This window comes from Candoia aspera, chromosome 9, assembly GCF_035149785.1.
Source record: "Candoia aspera isolate rCanAsp1 chromosome 9, rCanAsp1.hap2, whole genome shotgun sequence".
In the NCBI taxonomy this organism is placed as follows: Eukaryota; Metazoa; Chordata; class Lepidosauria; order Squamata; family Boidae; genus Candoia; species Candoia aspera.
In genome coordinates this window covers 10,165,261-10,184,862 of record NC_086161.1, presented here as the reverse complement: position 1 = coordinate 10,184,862, position 19,602 = coordinate 10,165,261, and the positions used below count along the sequence as shown (strand labels likewise).

The 19,602-nt window shown below is 40.1% G+C and overlaps 1 protein-coding gene across 1 annotated transcript in view; it reads right to left on the bottom strand.

Moving 5' to 3' along the window:
* KIRREL3 (kirre like nephrin family adhesion molecule 3) overlaps positions 1–19,602 on the bottom strand; it is a 672,744-nt gene that overhangs the window by 138,328 nt on the left and 514,814 nt on the right. Inside the window, exons 5-6 of the mRNA XM_063310966.1 lie at positions 10,410–10,567; positions 436–586 (exon numbers count right to left, since the gene is read on the bottom strand). Coding sequence (XP_063167036.1) covers positions 436–586; positions 10,410–10,567 — 309 coding nt within the window. The remainder of the gene's footprint in view (positions 1–435; positions 587–10,409; positions 10,568–19,602) is intronic.

Here is a 19,602-nt window from a genome sequence, read left to right as displayed (position 1 = left end):
TACTGAAAGCCCTTGAGAATTCATCAACCATCCCCTGGTGATTAAAAAAACAACAACACCAGTTAAACATTACTGTCACCTCAGCAGTCCTTTCTGCATTGTTCTGCTGATTGATTTCAACACCAAACAAGGCAGCCAGGGGACAACTAAATTAGTGTGTGCATACACAGACATACTCACATAAGTTTGGTGTCCCAGTTTAATTGTCAGACTTCCCCCCGTCCCCCTCCAAAATGTCCTGGAGCTACTGATTGTTGTGGGTGCTGGTAATTCTCCAATAACATTCCATGGTAATTGGATTAGGCCAAGACGATAGACCACAATAAATGTATGTGTCATCTCATTTGTGACTCCTTCTGCGTATGGCATGAGTCTTGTGTGGAATAAAATGGCAGAAGTTGACTGAAAAAGATGAACACACTCCAGCACACTCACGTTGGATGTCAATGGTGACAGAAGTCTCTTTTCCACTGGGGACAGCCTTGTTAGTAGCCCGACAGACGATGATCTGGCCATTCTCAACGTCAGATGGAGAGACAAAAAGTGTGCTCATGATGCTTTCTCTCTTGCCATCACGGACTACTGTCTGCAGAAGAAAGCAAAGAACTAGTTACTACTTTTGGTGTTACACTGATTGTATTTTACTTAACCAACCATTCTAGTTTAATTTCCTGGGAAAGAATTTGCTTTACAGCTTTTCCCCCAAAATAAGAGGAAACTTTGGTGAGATTCTCAGGGAATGGTGATGGTTCAGGATTCTTGTGCTAAGCAAGAAGGAATTTCTGTATCAACTCCTCTTTTTCACTACAGGCTCATTGCTTTGCAGCCTCTGTGACTTCCCAATGGGACACATCATAAGGTTATTTCTTGCATTAAGCAGGACAACCAGAGAAGGCTTCAGAGTGAGGGAGTTTTTAATTAAATAATAAAAGCATCCATATCTTGTGCTCCCAGCCAAAAAAAAAATAGTAATCCTCAAACATCATTAAAGGGCATCCTGAGGCATCCTGAGGAATACAACAGAAAAAAAGCAAAGCCTCTTTTGGAGGGAAAAAATACGTAGGAAATGGAAGGGCAAGTTTCAACACATTATTAATAACTTTTGAAAAAGGATAGGCTATTTGAACAGGACCAGCCTTTAGCGTTGAAACTGCAAAAACTGACTGACACTAGCCTGATCCTGCATTAAAAGGGAGACTTGAATGGAGGAACAAACTGAAGCTAACAAGGTCAGCAATAAAACACAAAGAAAAGAGCATGAAACCTATTTCAGTTTCCATACCTCCGGCTCAGAGATTAAAAGGAACTGCACTAGCCACCAATATGCTTTCAGTCTGAGAGAAAAATATCAGTGATGGCATTCAAAGTCTGGAACATTTTGGAACCTCAACGGCTGTACCTCTTCCCAAGTGTTAAGATCCGCCAAGGGAAGATTGGAGCACCATGTTATCTGGAGATGCAAGTCAGGATTTTTTGGCTCTATCACCCAGATCACATTAATGCCCTCCTGCCAAGGGCCTCGCTGGTTCCATCACTGATTTCAATTTTCACACCAAGTGAATTCACCCAAGCGTTTGGTTGCAAAGACAGGTGCTTAATATGCACTGATCACTGCTTTATTTCTCTGATTGTACCTTAGGCTAAGATGCTTTAGGATGGGTTATACACATTCAAGTAAATAAATTGTGGAGTAATGTTTGTGTCAGTCATTCCTGAGTTTCCAGCATCTGTTATTGTCTTGAGCTTTCAATGGATTGTAATGTTGCAGTCTCTGGATGGAACAGGCACAAAGCAGTATTATCTTCCAGTCCAAACTGCACAGGACAAAGAAAGTTCTGGATAGCAATCTGTTGAATATCAGAGGTTCTTAGCAAAGAAATCAATAAATATAGAACCAAGACAGGTGAACATTTTCATTGGGTGCCTTGGAAAATGCCAATTTGCCATACTGGATCTGGACCTGCTTGCCTATCTGAATTTATAATATTTATCATTTCTTTCAACAAGCTCTTTCAGTCAGCATGTTTAATTCTATCTAGTTAGTCAGGCCATGCATATTAATAAAATAGAATATCTGAAAGCTGATTATCATGCTGCACTGAAGTTGTTTTCGTATGCATCTCAAGAGGGCACCGGCCTCTATGGCACTCCAGTGCCAACCCTTCACACTGCTAAATACCAAAGGTTGTCCAGGTGCAGTCACTGGAGAGACCCAATTCTAAAGCTTCATCTTTTTCTAATGTTTCATGAGAAGGGCGTGAATGCAGCTTGGCTCAGAATTAATCTCCTGTTACAGCTGATCTGAATCTTTTGCTTGCTTTTATGGTGGCTTAAAGAATACTGTTCACTCCAGACAGCTGCCTGGTGTAGATCCACTCCCACCCCCTGGCTCCATCCTATTATTTAAGGTAAAGGTAAAGGTTTCCCTTGACATTAAGTCCAGTCGTGTCCGACTCTAGGGGGCGGTGCTCATCTTCGTTTCAAAGCCGAAGAGCCGGCGTTTGTCCATAGACACTTCCATGGTCATGTGGCCAGCATGACTAAACAGAACGCCGTTACCTGCCCGCCGAAGCGGTACCTATTAATCTACTCACGTTTGCGCGTTTTCGGACTGCTAGGTTGGCAGGAGCTGGGACTAGCAACAGGAGCTCACCCCATCATGTGGATTCGAACCGCCGACCTTCTGATCGGCCAGCTCAGCAGCTCAGCAGTTTAACCCACAGCACCACTGCGTCCAGTGTTAAATAGCCAGAATTTCAGAGATTCTTTTCTACAGGGGCAGGGGATCTAATAAATCAGTCCATTCCTCAGCAAGATATGAAATGGTACTCCTTTTTAAAAAAAAAAAGATGACTCAAAAGTAGATGTTTACTGAGTTCTCTAGTCCTTCTTACAAAGTAAGTACATAAGTCCAGTTTTCTTCTTGACAAAGTCTTCAACCATAGACAAATCTAGAGCTTGTTATCTGCTCAAGAGCTTTCCCTTTCCTTTAGCTGTGAAAGTTCTTGCTCCCTACTTCCTTGTACTTCCAGGAAACCATTTGGTGCTTCCTCTTCCTCCGCATCTTGCTTATCTGGAAAGCTCCTAAATCTTTGCCACCACACTCTTTTCAAGAGAGGAAGCCCCGTTGAAACATTGGAATAATCCAGTGGAAATGGCTCCCAATAGCCTTGTTCCCAAGCAACCTCTCCCCTCGTGAAAAACCCAGCTTTTTTCTCCAGTGAAGGAAGGTTTCGGGGGAGAGTGAATCAGGAAGAATGGAAACTAGATCCTGGACAGTAGGAAGAACAATACCTTATGCCTGCCTATCACTTCAAAGAGATATTTTCTCCCCAAACAGTATAAATAGCAGACACAGAAGGCTTGATTCAGATTAGAATGGCTGAATACATTTTAAAGGGCTTTAACATTTCCTTTCTATTGTGATCCAATCCATATCAAGGTTTCCACTCCTGCAATTTGCTTTGGGGGAGGGGGGGAAATGTCATGTTGGAAGAAATGGGAGGGTTGTTTTTCTTTAAAAGAAATGGCCGGCATGTTCTCTCTCTTCCTATCTTTCCCTTATCCTAAATTCCCATCAGGAATTCATCACAAGGAGCTAAATCTGCCGAAAGTGCTTCACATCTTCTGCAACAGGATTTTATTCAGCTTTGCATTTGCTACCCCCTTGTTTGAGATTTTTATTTAAGTCCTCTTAGATTTTGCACTGATTCTGAAACCCTGTAAGGGTAGCTAGCTGGATTTCCAAGCACTGTACACACAAACTCCTAGTCAGGGTCCAGATCAGAGAATTGTGAGGATGAAGAAAAGTCCTTATTGCAAAACATGGCACTAATGTCATAACTAGGGTTACCAGAGGGACGCGGTGGCGCTGCGGGTTAAACCGCTGAGCTGCCGATCGGAAGGTCGGTGGTTCGAAACCACGCGGCGGGGTGAGCTCCCGTTGCTCGTCCCAGCTCCTGCTCACCTAGCAGTTCGAAAACATGCCAATGTGAGTAGATCAATAGGTACCGCTTCGGCGGGAAGGTAACGGCGTTCCGAGTCGTCATGCTGGCCACATGACCCGGAAAGTGTCTACGGACAACGCCGGCTCTAAGGCTTAGAAACGGAGATGAGCACCGCCCCCTAGAGTCGGACACGACTGGACTTTACGTCAAGGGAAACCTTTACCTTTACTAGGGTTACCAGATGTCTGGCAAAAGGAGGACATGTCCTCGTGTTTGCCCTCATGTCCTCCATCTGGCATGCATAGCCTTAAAATAAAATATTGTCTGGCTTTTTGAGTATCTTCTTGTTTTTTTAAAAAAAAATTTGGACTGTTTCCATAACAGTACTCATTCAAACTTTCTTGTATCATGACCTTGTAAATTGTCTGCTTCTTTCTTTCCCTCGTCCAACGACAGACTCAACAGCCTAGATTTACGTTATTTATTTCCTGATTCCTGAATAAATAGATTTACGTTATTTATTTCCTGATTCTAGCCATCGGCTTCAATGCAGCCCCTTCAAATCCATGATCACTGTAGTCTAGAGATCACGTGACTTGTAGTGAAATTTGGAATTGACAACAATGCGCTTTCCAAATTTCACTACAGAAATGTATGATGAGTCACTTGATCTCCAGACTACAGTGATCATGGATTTGAAGGGGCTGCGTATGTTCTTGAAAATAAAGATTTGTTGGGAATGTATTGTGATTGAAAAGCCAGTCTTTCTGATTCTGGAAAAAGTAATTTCATATACATGTAGGCCTAAGTACGTTATTTTTTTGCTGTTTTTCATTGTAACTGTTGTTGCAGGGGCCAAGACAGTTAGACAGTTAGTGTGTCTTCCTTTTCCCCCCATTTGTCTTCCTTTCCAATTGTCCATGTCCTCTCTAGCCTAACCCTCCCCTGAAATAGGAAATTAATTCCCTATTTTCCTATAGCCAGAAAGAATCTTTCTATTTGGGTTGATTTTCAGGACAATGGGATTCAGGCAGTGGAAGGTGGGTTCAACTAACATCACCTATTTAATTGGACTTTAATTAATTTTAATAGATTTTTTCATAGCACTTTAAAAAAAACCTGTTTTCCCTACTTAGAATTAATACTGAACATTCTTCTATTACCATCATTATCTCTCTTAAGCTCTTGATAATGAAGTAACATAATGGGAACAGAGTTTTAAAAGTAGGAAATTTTTGTCAGTCCAAATCTGTTTCCCCACATGTCCTTCACTAAAGAAAAAAAAATATAATATAGCAAATCTAAAAATTATATAGCAAATCTTAAAAAAAAAAACTTGCCCAACAACAAACATTGAGTCAAACTTTGCAAATATGTTTGTCTGGGTGTATTTAAAAATGACCCAGCATCGATCATCTAATGTTTATACTGTCATGTTCACTGTTTCAATGTGCACTGTACATCGTAACGTTTCACATGCCATGGCGCTGACGGGCGTTTCTGTTTGGGAGGGAGCTGCTGTGAAACCTTGTGCCAAGCTCTGTATCTGTGTTCATTACAATGGAATGTGTTTGGGTTATGTTCTCTGTTCAAGGACTTTTCCCGCAGACCATCAGAAACCGTTAGGAGCACCTGGGGTTGTGAGCTTGGGAAGATTCTATGGGGGGAGGGATCTCATTTGCACTGAGGGTTTTTAGTTTGAATTTGGCGCGCTTTCATCATTCTCAGCTTTCTCTGTGATCCTGCATACTATTCTTTAATAAATCAGATATCTTTGAATTCCTGCTCATGAGTCTGATAGTGTTTTAGAATAGGCAACCATTACATATACTGGATGATTTATCGTATAACTTTCTTAAAAGCACAATGATTATTATGTTAATTTTATGCCATTTTTTTTCCTAATGAGAAATAATAAACAGCAACAGAATTTGTTTTGCTACTTTCCAGGGTACAGTGAAGTTTACTTTGGCAGGCTGAGGTATTTTTATCTAAAAAGAAATCCATAGCTTTTTTTTAATGCCCCTGTAATGACAGCCCCTCTTAAGGAGAATCAGGAGTAATTCTAAATGACTGTACGTATAGACCTATAGATTGTACAAATAGGAAGCTCTGAAAAAGGACAGCATTGAAGAATACTCTTCTGTATCTCTGTATCACAGATGGATTGGATATATTGACTGGGAACCCAACCCATTTGGAAGTCATCAGCTTGGGTAAAACAAATACTGAATGTGAGTTACACCAATTTAGCAACCTAATTCTGAGATTAATAGCCTCACCCAGACTGGAATTGGGTATGTGCATGATAGAAAGAGATCTGTTGCATCCTACTGTTTTTCTACAAGGGAGTAGACTTATAAAGAGGAGAGGGCAAACAAATATTTCTACCAGGCTCTGAAAAATCTGCAGGCAGAATTACATATTAATGGAATAGACCAGAATTAATTCCACCCAAAATGAGGGTAGAGAGTGGTGTTTCTAATTAGTATTGGCTGCTGTCTGAAATTTCAGGAGGCAAGGTTAAGCTCCTGGCTTAATTGCTCTTCTGTATCCTCATGGTATTTTGGAAAGTGAGAAAATGTGCTTCTTGTGTCAATATAGACAACCCATGGAGAGAGTGGAGGAAGAGTGAGCAAAGGCTTCTAAAAGAAACATGAGAAATCAGAAAAGGGATTTGAGCACACCAAGGTGCAAATAGCACCATCTGTGTTGGGCTTTCAGAAATCCATGTCTATCTTTTCTACTCCCACTTCCTTTTCTCCTGCATCTTTGGCATTCAGTCATCCCAGAGGCTCTTTCCTAAATGATTGCTTGTGGTAGGAAGAATTAAATGTCTTAGAATTTGGGTGCAGTAAAGCAAGAACCTGGGATGGTGCAGGCAAATCAGATGGCAGAGAGAGAAAAGGTCAGACTACTTACGTAAATCAAATGCTGCGTTCAGCGATAGCAACCAGAAGGCCTGAAGGATGGGGCTGGTTAATGTGGATGAGGGCAGGCAGTAGAAGCAGCCTGGCCCAAAAGATGCTCTATCTAGCCAAGGACAAAAACATCCAAAAGATGGTCTATATATTTTACATAGTAGGGAATATATTTTGAGGGTGGGGTGCTTCAAGTCAGTGTTGACTCCTGGCAACTGCCTGCAGTTTTCTTGGCAAGATTTTCAGAAGTGGTTTGCCCTCGCCTTTTTCTTCCCAGGGCTGAGAGAGAGTGGATGGCCTGAGGTCACCCAGCTGGCTTTGTGCTTAGACTAGATCTTGTGGTCTTCCATTTCTAGTTTCTAGTTTGGTACCTTAACCAGTACACCAAACTGGCTGTATGTAAGGGAATATATTTAAATAATATTTGTGCTTTCTTCTGTTCCTGATCTTTTGCATGTTTGTGTAAATTGATCAACATGTCATTCATTCTTCAATTTGTGCTCACTGGTGCTATGGGAAATAGGCCTATCTTCTGGAACCATTAGCCTCATTCACAAGACCATATCTGCAGTTATGAAGGCAGGGAATAGGGGAAAATCTCACCAAGGGCCTCCAAGCATTTCTTGGAAGAGAAGCTGTCTATGTACAGATAGGAATATTAGAAGTTGCCTTTATTCTGAGCCAGATTGTTGGCCAGTTCAGCCTAATGTTGTCAGTCTCAACTGGCAGCAGCTTTCCAATTCCTAAGTTTCAGCAAGAGTTTACTGTAGGTGCTAACCATTGAACTCGGGAGCTTTCGCATACAAATCAGATGTTTTGCCACTAAATTATAAATTGTATACAAAGAATCTGTGTATGTGGTGGTTTTCTTTGGCTCACTTCCAAAGAATATCAGACATGATGTTCACAAAAGCAGAAGCACTTTGTCCTGAGAAAACTAAAACAAACAAACAAACAAAAAATCACCTCAGAGAAATGAATATCTGCTATTCAAAGGATCAACACATACAGTTCCTGTGCACAGACCTGGTGTGAATATGGGGCTGGTCCCAGTTTGGTGTGCAATTGCCACATATAGTGAAACCCCTGTTGGGAAAATCTCTCCCATCTGTTAGGATTCCCTAGGTCTTGGATTAGCTCCACCCACCCAGTTAGAGTGGTGACTGGCTGTCTTCAGCAAGAACTAGGAAGATCTCCTGACCAACTGGGACTTGGGCAATTTCATCATGTGCAATCAAACCTTCTTTGATTCTGGACTTGACGCTTTTTGGTTGTGATTCTTGAATCTCATTGCAACTGTATCAAGTGGGAGGTCCCAGATCCAATCCCTAAGATTTCCAGTGAGGAGGGGAAGACCTTTTGCTAGAAGCCTGAAGCCAGCAAGTGTGGACCAATAAGAAGAGGCCAGTCCCCTCCAACTACATGCCTTTCAGATGGATGAATTACGATTCACATAATCTCCAGACTGTATTGGACTACCTGAACCAGTGATCAGATTCAGTTCAGAGCAATCTTTGGTGTTTGCAGCTGAGCTCCCTTGCTGAGCACTCTTCACCAACGTGACTGTTGCTACATATCTAAGCTCTTTCCTTCTGCCTTCTCACTTTCAATCAGCCACACCAATGGTTAGCAATAACATTCATCAGGAAGTGGCACATTCTTGCCATCTAAATACAAATATACAGCAAAATTGTATAAATCTAGATTTCCATTCCTGCAATAATAAAAACTTCAAGGCAGTCAAAGATAAAAATTGTGCCAAAAGGCCTGAAGGTGAGGCTGACATCTCTGTGATGGCGGCTTATAATATGCAGAGGTGAGAGCTATTATTTTCCACAGCTTCTGCTTCCTGAAGTCTCCTGCTTTTTGCCTGCCTGAGAGGCACCTTGGTGGCATTTTCAGCAGCAGAGTTTTCTTTGCAGTGGAAATAAAACTCTTAAAAACTAATATAAATGTTGCACTCAGGCACCAAGCACTCTTTGAGAAATTACAGCCTGGTGTCATACTGGCAAAATGGTCAGCTGGGGACCAAAGGAAGGTGTACAGTCTAGCTTATGGCCTCTGCAGCTGCAAGGGGGACCGTTTGCCCTGAATAATGTTTGTTTCATCCAAAATCATTGCTTTTACAATTCTATCCTTGCGTGTCTCCCTATTTGGGTCTTTTTTCCATTTTGCAAAGTGGCCTGGCATCACCTCAGCCTTTGTGGAAGTGGTTGTGAGTGGAATCAAGGTTGTGGGTGTTCCTGAACATACGAAGAACCCATGTTTTTCCCCCCAACCCATTACAGCTTTTGCATATGACATCATACACCTCTTCTCCAAGTCAAACCTTTATTGTGGCCTCTGAGCCAGAAAGCACAACAATAAAATATAAAGACCTGTAATTATTAATAAAACTTTTTTTAAAAAATGCAATAAAATCGCATAAAATACATTTTTATACTAAATGTAGTACAAATAGCAATCATCATTTTTAAAAAGTTTTATTAATAATTACAGGTCTTTGTATTTTATTGATGTGCTTTCTGGCCCAGAAGCCATAATAAAGGTTTGATTTGATTTGATCTCTTCTCCCATATCCAACTTAATTGGCCTTAAAAATCCACATAAACATTCACATGTAAATACAGTTTTTGAATGCCTTTTCTTGCAAAATACACCGTTTCTAAATGTATTTGCGTTGAAGTTATCATTTCTAAATGCAATTCATTCTAGAATACTCATTGGTCGATGTATTTTGGTATATTTGCTGAGCTGAGAACTGCATCACAGGAACTTGGAGACGTGCAAAATTTGCAGATAACTATGTTCCAAGTCTCATATTAGTTTGAGAGGTGGAGATCACTTCTAGTTGTTGTAAAATATGGAACCAGAATGAAATTCTTCAGTATCCAATGTTATTGTTTCAGTTACTAAATACAAGCAATATTTGACATGCCTTTATTGATACGTGTTAGAAAACCTGCTTAGACAAGACCAAGAATTTATCTAATCTAGGATATCCCTACCAACAGTAGTCAGCAGGTTTCTGTTTGCAAGCACTGCATAAAAACAACATCCTTCTTTTTCCATTAGTATCTCCCATTGAGAAATAGACTGGAGTTTGATATAGCTGTAGTGGTTAATGCCTATTGATAATTTGGATTTAATACAAGATTATGCACTATATGAAACAGTATCTTGTTTCACCCATTCTGGTTTTACTGCTGAGCAGCTACATCGTATCACTTGAGCTTCTTATATTATGATATAGAGAAAATAACGTTACTCTGCCCATGTATTCTACTTCTACTGTTCTTTGAAAACAGCATAAAATTCCACCTCTTTTCTGATACTAAGTAGGTCTCGATTCAATGCTTGGATGAATGATCCACTTGGAATGCTATACAGTATGTGATGCCATGAGCTGTGTGATAGAAGAAATGTGGGCTGAAATTTCCAAAATGATGGATCTGAATACTCCATAAAGAACTCCACATGGCAAACACTGTAAACCCAAGGTATTTTTGCTTTCCCCATTCCAAATGTCAGATCTCCTTACCTTGGAATAGGTTGCTCCATTGATTACTTCTCCCCTCCTCATCCAAATGATAGATGCTGCTGGTTTGGCATTGTCAGCATGACAGGTAAGATTCAGTGGATCTCCAGCTCGCAGGCTGATGATAGGTCCTCCGATAATGATTGGATCATCTGGAGGTACTGTGAAGAAAACAGACTATGATGAGATTTAGGAGCATCAAAAGCAACTCAAGAGATTGTTAGGAAATTAGTTACACAGACAGAAAGAAAAAGGTTGATACAACTTGTGGAAATCCATGTCTAGGTCTGTATTGTAAATCAGCCAAGTTGTGGTTTGTCGGCAGTCTGCTTATAGCAATAACTGCTCTTTTGTCAATAACAAGTTGCTTCCTAACCAAGCTATTGTTCAGAACAGCACACATTGCACAAGGAGAATTAGCTATAACCAAATAACAAGGCTTATGAAAGAGGGCTGAATGCTGATCAGTTAACCTGCTTTGATGGCACACTTATTCATACAAAACAGGGTGTTTAGTTAAAGATTGATTAAAAGGGATGCGTTCTTTCCTCCAAGCTCAGTGCCTATTTATGACTGTTGATGTTACTTTAAAATCTATTCCTGTTCTGTAAATCAGAACCCCAGTGTAGCATTTATTTCAGAGTAAATTGTTCTAGAATATTACCCAAAGAATTGTAATTTTTTGTGACTTTGGATACTACATCATGGAGGTGGAATTCACTACAAATTAGCTTGCTTCCTTGTTTCCTTCCCCCTCTCTTTCCAGTGCCTATCTCGACATGTAGGGTTCCCCTTTGGAACAAACAGATATGATCAATCTCAATTTTTGTTTCTATGAAAGCAAAATAAAATACAGTAATAGCTATTTTTATGGGGATGACTTTTAGTATCACAATAAGATAAGTGGAGAGATAGCGTCTACAAAGGAGATTTACATATGTTTTTTATATGCTGTGCAAAAATGTACTTTGCAGATTGGGGCGGGGGGTGGCCCAGACAATTGTTAGGCTTGCTTTGCTTAGCTGAACCTGTGAGCATCAAATCAAATTGAACCATAGTTGGCTGGATAGATTCCCATCTTCTGGAGCTTGAGAAAGTAGGCCACTTCTAGCAGAGTGGTGATAAGTAGACAAGGCTAGCCTTGTCTCTAGACAGAGCAAGGCAGTCAACTCAGGAGCTAGAGTCTAGAAGAAATGGGATATATTACAGGGCCTAATCTGCATCCAGCAAAAGAAGGTCCTTTCCCATTACAAGTGTTGATGTGACTCAAGCTAGCTTTTGTGCATTAAATGTAGGGAGGGAGGGTGGAAATCACATTCTTTGCAATAGGAGGAAAGAGTCCCAAGAACCAAGCTCAGCTCCTCTTGGAAACAAGGAAACGTTTCACTGTTGCTTTCAGAATTCTTTCTAACAGACCTATTTGATCCTGCAAATGCCATTATGATAAGTAGGAATGGAGATAGGGAGATAAACAGATAATCCCTTACTTCTGGTGCCTATGCACTACTTAACACAATAAAAAGTTACAACATCATAAAAATACATTGGAGTGACATAAAAGTACAGGAAAACAGTGACTGTCTATGAAATACAACTGTGCAAAAAGTGTACTGACTACTTAATATATCAACATCATAATATTATCTTCTGAATCAGTCAAATATAACCAGGAAAAGGATGACTATATTGAATGCTCAAATATTGTTAATAATAATATGAAACACTGCCCTGCTCCAAGTAAGTGAATTACAGTAATAAAACATTTAATTACAGAACATCATGCAACCAGATTTTTCTCTGTTATAGTTTATTTGTGTTGTTTGAGAAAGAACCAAGGAAAGCCTGTTCAAAACCAGCATCTGCAATGAGTAAAACACTGAAGGCAAGGAGAGAGAAAAAAGAAAGAACATCCATGGGGTTGTTATTCATATGGGAAAATCATATTTTTGATCATCTGCTGCACAGGGCTGTGATATCCTGGGTACAATTGGAAGACTGGTCATTTGTGAGCTGCCTGCATTTATTCCAAAGCCCAGAATAATGTTTCCTGCACTTGTGTCTTCCTCCGAACAAAAATGTGTTTTAAAAGGATGGAGGTTTTCAGAGGGACAGGCTTTCCAGTGCTATGGGTTGAAATCAATTATATTTAAGGGCAGAGAATTTTCAAAGATTCCCTCCTAGGTATGCTGAATCAAAAGGTTCTTTTCATGGTTGCTCTTGAGATTTTATGCAATGCACCAAGTCCTTCTAAAGACATTCTATTAATGTTTGTATGCTAGACCTTGGTGGCATCTCTAGGTGGCAGGCAGACCATTCAGGTTCTGGCATTCCCCCCCCCCCCCCCCCCCGTGTTCAGCCTTCATTCTGAAATGGGTTTAGACATTGGATATGAAAGCAGTAACGTATTTCCTCCAGTTTATTTATTTACTGCATTGCTGATGGAGCTCACCTGCTGTGAGCTATGCATATCTTGTGTTATGAAAGCTAGAGGCAGCAGCCGTCATTCAATCCACAATGCAAAGCAACAGATTTGGTCTAAACAAAAAATGGAGGGAATAGGATAAATTCAACCAATTTGGTACATAAATCAAACCACTAACTGATGGCTGTCATAGCCGAAAATGCTGAAATGCTCATACCAGTCTTTCTGGCTGTTTCAGCAGAGGGGAGAATATCCAGGTTACAACCGACATAAATGAAATTTTACAGTTTTTTTTTAAATGTATTTGCTAATGGTTAGTTCAGTAGCTTTCAAAAGGGATTAGATAAATTCATTAGTGATTGTTAGTTCGACAGCTTTCTGCTGTATTCAGAATCAAATGTTACAGCTTGGGTTAGGAAGAGGGCTATTCTTTCATGATCTGCTTATGAGGTACAAATAGCTGTAGTCTGTCACTGGGTGACACAGAATATTAACAAAATACATCTTTGGATGGACCCAGCAGGCCTCTTTTTATGCTTTTGGAATGTCACTGATCTTGTCTTCTGCTCACTCACATAACTGATAAGGAAGCCACTAACACCCCAGGTCCCAACTCATACAATCTCAGGGGTTCATCTTGTTTGTTTTAGGTATGTAAAAAGCATTATGAACTCCCAAAAATAGCAAATAGTAGAGTCAGATGGTTCCCACCAATCTGACACAGAATAAGGCTGTTTAGAAACAAAAGGGAAGATCAGCCTCTTTGGTTGAAACATGAGGCATGCAGAAATATAAAACATAAAAGAAAGGAGCAATCTTCCCTGGTTAAAAGAAAATATGCTAAGCATACAGAGGCCTTGAGTTCAAACCTCATCTGGTTATTGCTGAGAGGATTCTTGCCTTAAACCCCAAGGAATATTGCCAATCAGTGTTGGTTTAAGGCAAGAATTCTCTCAGCTGTAACCAGATGAAGGTTGAACTCAAGACCTCTGTATGCTTAGTAAATTTATATATATGGTTCATTCAGTACAAAGAGGTGGTATGCAGAATTCCAAAAGACAACTAGGGTCACCAGATCTAGAAGGAAGCACCCAAAGTCATACTCAGGGGTGGTTATGAGCAACATAACATTACCCCAGAATTACTGGGAACACTGAAATACTGCCAGGTGGAGGCTTAAATAGTGTGATGGGGCAAGAAGGGAACCCTACCTTGAGTACAGCTATTGCTAGCTGCCTAAGACCTTGCAGGATCCTTAATCCTGCAAGATTTGTGTTTCAGACTTCCATTGTGTTTCACCCCAGCTTCAGGGGTCCCTCTCATCAAGGATTCCTCAGAGACAAGGAAGACTGGAGAAAAAAAAGAACACTGATGCTTCACTACATCTTCAGTTGTTCCACCCCACTTATCCCTAGCAGACTCTGGTTTATGTCAGTGCTGCACACACTTACATATCCTTCCATGTTGTCTTAGCTCTCCATTTTTTTTTAGTTAAACACTGAAAACAGCAAATCCACAGTTGTTTTTACACAGATACTTTTGTATATTTTCCCACATATCTTATATGTGACCATCTAAATATACTTTCTACAGCTACCCCAATTACATGCATTTTCCAACCCGTACATTATATATGCTTCATGTGACTACTGCAAATAACTGCTAGATTAGTTATAGTCTAGACTGGGTTTCTTTAGGCATGGAAGCCAGTTGCAGGACTTTGGGTCAATCACTCCAAGAGTTATCTGCAAGGGTAGATTAAAAAAAAGTCAAGATGATGGCCATGAGTATGCAATCGAGGAAGGCAGTGACAAACCATTTCCAAAAATCCTGCCACAAAAACTTGTCCAGGCAGTCATCAGGGGTCAAGACTGACTTGAAGGCACAAAGCCAAAACCAAACAAACAACCCTACAACTTAGTTACATCTGATTTTTTTTTTAAAAAAAAACCTTAATGCCTTTTCCATTAATTTTGAAGAAGTGTCTGCTCATTGGTCCATGTTTGTTATTACCCATAAGCAGATTGCATAAAAGCATTCATGATGCAAAAAATCCAGAGTGATTATGCCCATATGTACAGTGTATGCTATAAAAATAATGCTATATAAAAGTTATGGCAATCACCAACTCGAATACACTGTTAGAGAATTTCTTCTCACTTTAGAGCAATTAAATTGTCTCAGCAAATTTCTGTTCCACGAAAAGGAGGAATAATTTTGAGAAGCCATTTGTACAGAACTCTACTTTGGATAAGGGTAATTTGGGTGGGCGGCAGCCCTCCAAACCCTAGAAATAAGTGAATCTCAGGAGGGTTGCTTAATAGAAATATAGTTTCCAGGGATGAGGACCGGGATGCCAAGAAAACAATAGAGGTGAATGGAAACTACGTATCATTTAAAAAAAAAACCCACGTTAATCCAATCGACAGGCCTTCTTCAAGTGTTTAAATATAACCACTTAGATGCTGCTAGCAATTTTAATGACAGCAATAATCTTCTTCCCTGAAAGGAACAATAATTGCTGTATGAATAATAATCAATATTTAGTTTCCTCTTAAGAGGATTTCTAAAAAGCTTTGTACACATTATTGCATAAAATGTTGCAACAGTGTTAGACCCATTTTATGAGTCACAGGAGACAGTGATGGCAGAAGGACGCAGCCAAGGCAAGGAAGTAATTGCACAAAAGCACAAAGCAATTCCGTGGCAGAGTGAGGCTCAGCAGAAACTTTTTCTATTCCCCTTCTAGATGACAAATTTGACCACAGAGGCAAAAGATTAAGCACAACTCCTTCTAAGCGCTCCAAAGTAAAAGGCCAGCCACCAACACTGAAGTTTACTGATGGAAGGTACGGCGATAGTGAGTAGCTGAAATGGCTTCAAACGGGGGTGGAATTAAATTGTATAAAACTAGAGGTCTAGTCATGGAAATGAGCCAGGATGACTCAATGGATCATCCTGAAAAAAAACCTAGTTAGACCCTGTGCAAAAGAATAAAAAGACACAAATCGGGTATTATAAATAGCAATATCCAAAAGCCGGAGTAGACATATTTCAGCTCCTCAAGATAATCTCTTCTTAACCTCAAAGAAGCCAATTTAGAAGAAGGGAATTCCAAAGGCCCATTTCATTGTGAACCACAAAGCTGGAATTCATTAAGAGATTTAAACATCTCATTGATTAAATAGTGATTAAGGTGGTGGTGGTGGTTTTCTCTAACCACACTGTACATGTTCATCATCTTATCAATGCATCAACATCTGCATCACTCCAGCAAGTGTTTGTGAATGGCCACTGTCTATATCTTTATTAAACTGTAGAATTAATGGCTGTACAGCATCCCCTGCATTTCATTTTCTTTCCTTGTACTACAATATTCTCCTGCTCTTAGTTCTGGATATATATAGCTTTCTCTCTCAGGATAAGACTCCATAGGTTTGAGTCTGAGAAATCTTACAGAACGATAAATTGCTTGACCTTTAGGGTGCCAAAAGACTCCTCACCATTATTCTTTACTTAGAGACACTGTGTTGTTGAATGTCATGTAAATGGGATTAATATCAACTGAAGTGTGGGTATGTGTGTATGATTAGCATTGGATCTGCAGTGTTGAACTAGATGTATTTGATTTAGTACATAGTTTAGTCTTTTCATGATCATATACAGTAAAAGAGAGCATACCAATCTTTTCCAACTTGTATTTCTCCAGCTGTATTGGGACTTGGGCTTTCATAAATCTGACTACTTGTGGTGTATTTTGGCGGTTACTTGTGGTGTATTTCGGTGGTGCCGCTGGCTCCCAGGAAGGAGGGAGCACATTCCAAGGACGTGGAGGAGATAAGTCTGGGGAGCAATGCTGGGAAAATGAAGAGGTTCAGGATAGCCCCGCCCTAGAGTCTCCCAGGTTATTTCCCCTTAGCCTTAGGTTAGTTAGAGTACCTTTAGTCTGGCAAGATTCTGTCTATGTGGTGTGAGCAAATAAAGAACTGGAGTTTGAATGGACTGACTCCTCATTCTTGGGATGAGCCTGACACGACTACAGCCAAAGAGGGATTATGGGAACTGGTATCTTAGACATCTGGGGGATATTAGTATGAATAAAATCCATGTCTATTGTCCTCTCAAAGCATGGCAGATAGTGGGTGATCTTCTCTGCAGAATTTCACTGGCTTATTTGCTTATTTGCTTACCATGGGTCAACACCACTTTGACAGATGCTAAAAAATACACATCCTTTCAGTATGTATGGAGAAGCTTGCACTGATGGAACAAATTAGAATGGTTGCATACAGTCCACCCCCACAATGAAGTTTGGAAACGTATCTGAAAAGAGTTTGGATTAAATTGTCTTAATGTGAAAGAATGTAAATTTCCTCTCAGGGAATACCCCATCCTATGAGGTAACATCCCTGTTCCACAGAGCACCCCCCACCTTAACAAATGTGTCATCAGGACTAAACATACTGATTTTTTTTTAACTAGCTGCCCAGCCTAACACCACCATAGGAACTGTGCAACTTCATAACGGAAAAAAGCTTTGTGTCATGAGGAATCATCATACTCTATCTTGTATATGCTGATGCGGCCCACCTTCCCATTTAAGGTTTTCTTTGACATCTACTTCGGTCTATTGGATTACCCAGGAATTAGGAGGAGCTGATAAGTAAAGGAGAGAACAAGCTCTGATTACATCTTTCCAAATAAGTAGTTATCATCCCCCAGTTATTCATGTAGCAATGAATTATTGATTGGCTCCCAGCTCATTAAAGAGTAGATCCAGGTAGGTGGGAGAGAAGAATCTGATGAACAGAAATCAGTACCAGCTTTTAACATATGTAATGTGACAAAACGATGGCAACTCATTACTTCCCCATTCAAAGACCATAAGGAGAAAGAGAAAGAGAGAGGGGGAGAAGGAACATGTGAGAGAGGACTAGCAGAACTGCACTCCATTATACATTCAATAAGGATTTTAATTGTAATGTATTTTTAATTTTGATTTTTCCCCCCTCTGCTTTTTAAAGAAACTGTTGGTTAATATGGGAATATGTCCATGGCTCTGCATCAGATTGGAAGGAACTGTCAAATGGAATATCATTTGTCCTGGGTCTTGCAGTGTTCAACATATTTTAAATGACTTGGATGAAGGGTTAGAAAATAGGATAATCGAATAGGTGGACAACACAAAATTAGCACAGTATCAAGATTCATGAAGGCATTGGCAAGCTGGAACAACATGCAGAAACCAACATGGTGAATTTCAAAATGCAAAGTCCTACATTTGTATTAAAGGCATGAATGTAGGATGGGAGGAACCATACTGGGCAGTGGTGTGTGCAAAAGTAATCCCTGTGTCCTGCTAAACAGCCAATAGCAGGATGCAGCTATAAAACCAACACACAAATATAATCCTAGGTTGCATCAACAGACATTTACCATCAAGATCAACAGAAGTCACCGTTCTTTTCTATTTTCCATTGATCAGCACCACCCCCTAGATTACTGCATTCAATTCTGGGGACAAGATTATAGGAAGGAGGGCAATCAAGAAGAGAAGGAGCCCAGGGGGAAAAACTCATAAGGAATAGTAGGAGACAACAGGAATGTTTAGCATGGGGAAGAGAAGACTATGAAGAGGAAGGATAGCTGTACTTAAAGAGCTGACACATAGAAGATGGGGCAGAATTATTCAGAGCTGTTCTACAAGACAGAAAAAGACACAATGAACTTAGGTTACAAGGAAGTAGATTTTGGTTGGGGAGACTGCCTTGGAAGTTGGTGGATTCTCTTTTGTTGGAAAGGTTTAAACCAGCTTTTCTCAAATTTGTGACCCTGGAGGAACCCTTGAAATATTTTTCAGGCTTCGGGGAACCCCTGCACATTCAAACATAGGCCAGAAGCTACAAAATTATTATATTCATTTCATGTGTAGGCCTGCATACTGTATATGCATTAACAGTGTTCTTAAACTAAACATAAAGAATGAAACTTACCTCTTTAATGTGGAGTTGCCCAAACTTTTTAAATCAATCATGATCTCCCAGAGAACCCCTAGTGACCTCTCATGGAACCCTAGAGTTTCACAAAACTCTGTTTGAGAAACCCTGGTTTAAACAGAGGCTGGATGGCCATCTGTTGGGGATGCTACACTAGTGGACTGCTGCACTGGACTAGGGGATCTCCAAGGTCCCTTCCATTCTGTGATTCCACAATTGGTTTTGGTGTTGCAATTATTGTTGTTAGCAGTTGTTTAAAAAGGCTATGAAGGGAGAATTTTTGTTTACATTTCCATAAGTTCAGGGCCAGAAGAGACTTCTTGCAGCCAAAGGCGAAAGACAAACTGCTCACCACAATTTTACAGAGAGGTGCCCACTGGAGTAGGAATGGAATTAAACTATGTCTGCTGCCCTTCAAAATTAGGTTTTCCCAAGGCAATTTGCTTAAAATCACATCAAATTCTAAATAAAATATGCAATAACATGCAATAATTGAAATGTAGTATATTAGAGCAAGACAAGCAACAGCCCCAACAGAAAATCAGCAAGCTGATTAAAATGATTAATATCCATGAAGAATAAAACTCTCTTTGCTTGATAAAGGGAAAAGAAAATTAGGGGGGGAGGATATTCCAGTAATGACTGTTTTCAGATTGTTAAAGATTCAGGAGACCCTTATGTAATCAGCCAGCTACAAGCTTCTCCATGATCAGTGAAAAGACCTGCCTCCTCGCTGTATCATAAAAAGGCTGTTAGAAAGAAAATCAGAAAGACTCCA